The 6,465-nt window shown below is 33.9% G+C and overlaps 1 protein-coding gene across 2 annotated transcripts in view; it reads left to right on the top strand.

Annotated features, from left to right (window-relative positions):
* The first annotated feature begins 2,341 nt into the window (after positions 1–2,341).
* PLSCR5 (phospholipid scramblase family member 5) overlaps positions 2,342–6,465 on the top strand; it is a 28,817-nt gene continuing 24,693 nt past the window's right edge. For both annotated transcript variants that reach the window (XM_063703536.1, XM_004037811.5), the window contains exon 1: positions 2,342–2,488. In XM_063703536.1, coding sequence (XP_063559606.1) covers positions 2,476–2,488 — 13 coding nt within the window. In that variant the 5' untranslated portion in view covers positions 2,342–2,475. The remainder of the gene's footprint in view (positions 2,489–6,465) is intronic.

Genomic DNA, 6,465 nt, shown 5'->3' with positions numbered 1-6,465 from the left:
GAAAAAGGCATTGACCATACCTCACCAGTAGCATTACCAGGTTCGATGATCTGAAAAGCCTCCACTGAAGATTAAATATTAAAAGATCCCATCAGTCAGTCATATGCCCATGTCATCATAAGCCCAATTCATATATGGTTGTCCTTGGAGAGTTCACAAATATGTTTAATTCACTAAGATTTTTATTTTTATTCCAAAATTTGTGCTGTGTAGGGCAGTCAAAATTAACTGGTGAATTCTGACCACATTTCAAAACATTTTGTTTGATAGCAGCATGATTTATATTCCTTTGGGTATATACCCAGTAATGGGATGGCTGGGTCAAATAGTATTTCTAGTTCTAGATCCCTGAGGAATTGCCACAGTGTCTTCCACAATGGTTGAACTAGTTTACAGTCCCACCAACAGTGTAAAAGTGTTCCTATTTCTCCACATCCTCTCCAGCACCTGTTGTTTCCTGACTTTTTAATGATCGCCATTCTAACTGGTGTGAGATGATATCTCATTGTGGTTTCGATTTGCATTTCTCTGATGACCAGTGATGATGAGCATTTTTTCATGTGTCTGTTGGCTGTGTAAATGTCTTCTTTTGAGAAGTGTCTGTTCATATCCTTTGCCCACTTTTTGATGGGGTTGTTTGTTTTTTTCTTGTAAATTTGTTTGAGTTCTTCATAGATTCTGGACATTAGCCCTTTGTCAGATGAGTAGATTGCAAAAATTTTCTCCCATTCTGTAGGTTGCCTGTTCACTCTGCTGGTAGTTTCTTTTGCTGAGCAAAGACACATGCACACGTATGTTTATTGCGCACTACTCACAATACAAAGACTTGGAACCAACCCAAATGTCCAACAATGATAGACTGGATTAAGAAAATGTGGCACATATACACCATGGAATACTATGCAGCCGTAAAAAATGATGAGTTCATGTCCTTTGTAGGGACATGGATGAAGCTGGAAACCATCATTCTCAGCAAACTATCGCAAGGACCAAAAACCAAACATTGCATGTTCTCATTCACAGGTGGGAATTGAACAATGAGAACACATGGACACAGGAGGGGGAACATCACACACTGGGGCCTGTTGTGGGGTGGGGGGAGAGGGGAGGGATAGCATTAGGAGATACACCTAATGTAAATGATGAGTTAATGGGTGCAGCACACCAACATGGCAGATGTATACATATGTAACAAACCTACATGTTGTGCATATGTACCCTAGAACTTAGAGTATAATAAAAAAAATTTTTTAATCTTCTTTGATAGTGTTAATAACTTAATTTTTTGTGTTAAAGTTTTTCTAAATGCTCATGACAAACATTAGAAAAAACTTAGGAAACATACAGTTTAATTTAAAAATATTAATCATATTCACACATCTTTTCTGCAAAACAACAACTTAAATAATGGTAGCTTTTTTCAACTCCAAACACTAAGAAAACTACAACAACAAAACCACTCCTCTTTGTCAAATAAGGAAAACTCAAACTTTTGGCAGTCTGCAAACTGTGAGGTTGACTTTATAATTTTTCATCACCAGGTATACCTCCTGAAGCCTCTTAATTATTTTTAGAAAAAGACAGTGTTGCTGATAATGCAATATATCCTGCATGTTCAACCTTTGTGAATCATACCATGTAGGGCAATTGACTTGGTGAGCAAAATCTCCATGGTCACCTGGGCAGCTGCATTTAGAAATAGGAGCTGTCCAGTCAAAGTTACAGCACTTGTTTTCTTTCCTTTCTTTCCTTAGAACTCAATGCAGTTAAATATCATCTGTAAATTTTGATTAGCTTTGCAAGGCTATTGAAGGTTTGTATATTCCAATGCCTCTGATTAATCAAATTCAATTAAAAATGAAAATAAAGATTTATTTATATAATAGTAGGGAATATATCCTCTTCTTATTTGTTTTGAGTTGAAGAGATGGAGATAAATCCAATAGAAAAATAACAATAATAATGTTCAAACATTTTCAACATGTAAAGAATTGTATTTAGAACTGTCAAAAATTTATACAATAGGATGTTTTATCACAGAATCTGGAAAGGAGGCTTCTAGAAATTGAGAAATACAGGATATTTCTGATATAAGACTGAATGCAAATGTGTATATTCTAAGAAATACAAAAACAACTTGGTAAAAAAAAAAGACACTTAAAATGAGTGTTGTGTGCTTTTCTTTCTGGTTTTTATTATTTTTAAATTGTTCCTTCAGCCACCAAAGTTATATGATGGTTTCTGAACAGCGTTTACTTTTGTGACAGTTTCATCTCACTCTGTTGTCCAAACTGATAAAGTCCAGAAGTCTAGAAACAGCAAGGGACTCCCTTCCTCTGTTATATGTAAGCTGACAAGAGGCAGACAAACACGTTCTGAAGTTTTGTGCATGCTGCGTTTTCTCTCCTTGCTGCAACAAGAAAAGCCTTTGTTTTCCAACCTGGCAACCTTTGAAGAAGTGACTCAGACATCTTCATGGCCTCTAAAGGTAAGAGTAAATATAACCAACTAATAATTTTTTCTTATATTAAGACTAAAAATATACAATTGTGGATGTGTTACAACCAGTTAGATTGGTACTTTAAAAGCTGTCATTTGTCACTTTTGAACATTGTGATTTTAAAATCTTAACTCCCAGGAGCACATTGAGTTACATGTAAAAACACTTTATCTGACAGACTGTAAAAGTTCAGATGTAAACGATGTTTTAGTTATCATGAATACAAACATAGTGAATTAATAAGAAAAGCTGCACAGCAAAGTTTAGAATGGGAATCTTCAATGTTAAACACAAGGACAGGGTGATATTTTAAGTTTAAAAGGTTTTGAAGAAAACTTTTCACACGTAAGTTAGAAAGTGTTAAAGTGCAATTTAATAATTTTTTTAATTAAAATTTTAAAAATTTATGTGGGTACATAGTAGGTATATATACTTATGGGATACATGAGATGTCTTCATACAAGCAGGCAATGTGAATTAAGGACGTAAAGGGGAATGGGATATCCATCCCATCAAGCGTTCAGCCTTTGAGTTACAGACAATCCAGTTACACTCTCTAAGTTTTAATTTCCCCTTTGTTATTCAAATTATGTGATATAGCCATTTATTATAAAGAATCTGACATGTGTTATTATTGATTCTTAAATGTGATGGGCTAGAAATAAGTATTTCTGAATTATAAAGCAAAAATATCTTGAAATTTCCTTATGGTAAATTAAAGATAGAAAACAAACAGAAAATATCTACTTTAAGCACACAGATCACTTAGCAGACTTTTGGGGAGTAGGACTGATGAGTTTTTTCTCAAATTCCTAAAACTGCAAAAATATCATTACGTGATCTTACTTTAAAGAAGGTCTAAAAAGACAAGAGATGTAGTTGTTTTTAAAGTAAGTTGCAATCTCACTAAAAACACTTGTGAAACTGTGTAAGAAATAAAATTATAATGTGCTTTCATTTCATTGTCAGAATGAACCATTAAAGCCTAGGCTATAATGAAAAGTTTTAGCATGAAGAATTATAATTAGTATAATTGGTGAAAACCTGTTAAATTAATTACAAATAGGATAATAGGGCCCATCAATTTGTAATATCCTAAATTAGTGATCCATTCAAACAAATGTGTATGCTTACTTGTTTCCTTTATCAAAACACACTTTTGGTCACTATTTAATATGAAACAAATGAGATAATCTTTCCATTTTTTATCAATCTTTAATGTAGACCAGTCCCTCAGTCCCTCAGAATCACTGAGAAAGGTCACACAAATTGTAAAACATAGATGTGAAATAGCAAAATCAAGAATTTAATATATGTGTCATTTTTTTCTATCTGAAGACAAATAAACAAAAAACCTTGACAAATATTTCCTTTCATTTAAGACTGACACTACCATTTAGTCCAAAATACTTCTTCACTTTATAAAATAAGAGTTACAGCAATACTGTAGACTGTAAGGTAAAGAGTTGCAGAATGTATAAAATATTTATAAGCTAGTTATACATTTTTAAAAGAGTAGATAGAAATTCAAAGCCAGTACGAAATTCAAAGGAGTTCCTTCTTCATCTGGTTGTCTGAGTCTTTGAAGAAACTTGTGACTGGAAAGTAATATTATGTCAAAATATGATTAATCTAACAGGAAGCAGTGATATTCCATAATGATAAAGACCCAAGTCTAAACTTAGAAGCAAAACTTCAGGTGGAAAACTGACCCTCCTTCTGCAACTGGCTCAAAATATTTAATGCATGGAAGGATAAAACACCTATTAGAGACTTCATACTACCTAGGAGAATATAAGTGATAACAAAGGTTTCTTGTGAATTAGATATCTTGTTTAAGAGGGCAAGTCAAATTATCAGCATTATCTAAGTAAAACATTTTTGTGGATAGTTTTCTTCAACAGTATATAAAGACATTATTTATAACATCATGTTTTCTTGTCCAGTAACTATATTGGCAATTAGCATTTTCCCAGGGAATGCAGACTAATTGTACATTTCACACATTTCATAGGCAGATCAATCAGCACTACTAAACCAAAAGACAGTCTAAATACCGGGTGCCATTAGAACTGAAGAGACATTTGTGTGATCTGGAGCACCCTGGCTTAGTAGAAATTAACACAATTTAAGAGCAAGTTGCTCTCAGAGTGATCTCAACTGAGCAAGAGCTGTCTCCAAAGGTTGCTTCAATGTGAACTAAAATCCCAGAAGAAGCAGCTAGTGATCTCAGAATAGTGATGTCTCTCAACAGTCTCAGGCAGAGACTCACTCACACTCTACTCCTAAATAAAGACTTTGGACACAATATCCTCTGAGCTCCAAGTGCATTAATGCTTCTGGACCTGCTGTGAAGTCTAAGGCCCTCCAGGCCTGGGCGGGAATGTACAGCTACTTGCCAAACCCTCCATAACCTACTGCATTTTGTTACAGCAAACATAATTTACAAGATAAAATTGGGGTAATTTGTGAATCCCTTTAACAATTAAGTTTACAATGAGAGAGAATCTAAAAATCTTGTACCAGCTATTGTTAGAAATTAATCCCTACACATGGTTTTTAATTGAGAGATAATATGTGCAGTGAAGTACATAGAGCACAAAACCTAGGCTCCATGATTTTTAAAATAAGGACCCATTCATGACCACCACCAAGATCAAGATATAGACATTTCTAGATTCTATAATGTTCTCTTTCTAGCCAATAGCCATGCATCCTCCCTTTCCCAAGATGGACCACTATTCTGGATTTTATCATTGTGAACTAGTTTTCCCTAGATCATAATTTTGCCTCTATGTTTTTCTGAAAGTGACAATGGTACATTTTGCACTAATGCTAAAGAAATAATGTTTATTGCCTTTTAATATTTTTGCGTCGTTATTGTTATATTAATGGCCATTAGCTCTTCTCCCAAATCTGACATAGTGTTACATAGTCTTTCTCTGGGTTTACTTCTTAGGATCCTATTGAGGAGCCATTCTCAAGAGCAGGGGGAGGTCTAAAGCCTATATCCTTTGTATCTGCCCCAGATGTGTGAGAAGTTCAGGATGGGGGTACTTGTGGAAACCGAACAGCTATAGTATTATCAGTAGGAAGCTGTATTTTAGTGGGGCCATTTGACAAGTTATTCCATTTGGTCCTAACCATAAAGCATGTCTACATTCTAAATATCACAGACCAGTACAAACTTAATGGCCCTACACTAATAATAATAAACTCAGTTTATTCTTACAACCTTAAGGTTAAATAAATAAATGAATGAATTTACTTCATGAATAAATAAATGAATGAATGAATGCAGAATATGCTTGAGTTTTCTTAATGATGAGAAATTTACTATCACCAAAGGAAACCCAATTCATTTTTAGAATTTATTTTTCACAGATTTAAAAGATAAAGATATTTCTTCACCCGCCTCCCGCCCCACACACAAACATTCATGAATTTGAGAGTCATTGCTGAAGTGAGAACATTGTAATTTGCTGCTAATTATATGGATTCCGCTTCAATTTTGGTATATGAGTAATGAGAATCCTTATTCAAATCTTTGTGTAGCTGTTATAAATTTCCTACTTGTTGTCAATGCAGAAGCAATTTCCTTGCCCTTTTCTTTTATATGTCTTTAGGACAATCTGATTTATTTGTCTTCATAATGGCCCTTCTCATATTTGAAAATACCTGTCACAAACCTTGCTTCACATCTATACCCAATCTAAAACAGCATAATGTGGATAAACTAACTGAATGCACTTGTGAAAGCTCTAACACTTTGTTGATTACTAAACATGAGAAGTAAAAACACTGATATTCTTTGAAAAAAAAATGATATCTAATGAGAGAGATATCCAAGTGGTAGTTGTGTGAGAAGAAAAAAAATAGTAGAAAGGCTATCATTTATATTTTTAAACAAAACGACTTTTGCATATACCACCTTATTAGGGGTTATACATAAAATTACACAGAGT

This window comes from Gorilla gorilla, chromosome 2 (genome assembly GCF_029281585.2).
Source record: "Gorilla gorilla gorilla isolate KB3781 chromosome 2, NHGRI_mGorGor1-v2.1_pri, whole genome shotgun sequence".
Classification (NCBI taxonomy): Eukaryota; Metazoa; Chordata; class Mammalia; order Primates; family Hominidae; genus Gorilla; species Gorilla gorilla.
The sequence above is the reverse complement of the archived record's forward strand: the minus strand, read 5'-3'. Positions and strand labels throughout refer to the sequence as shown.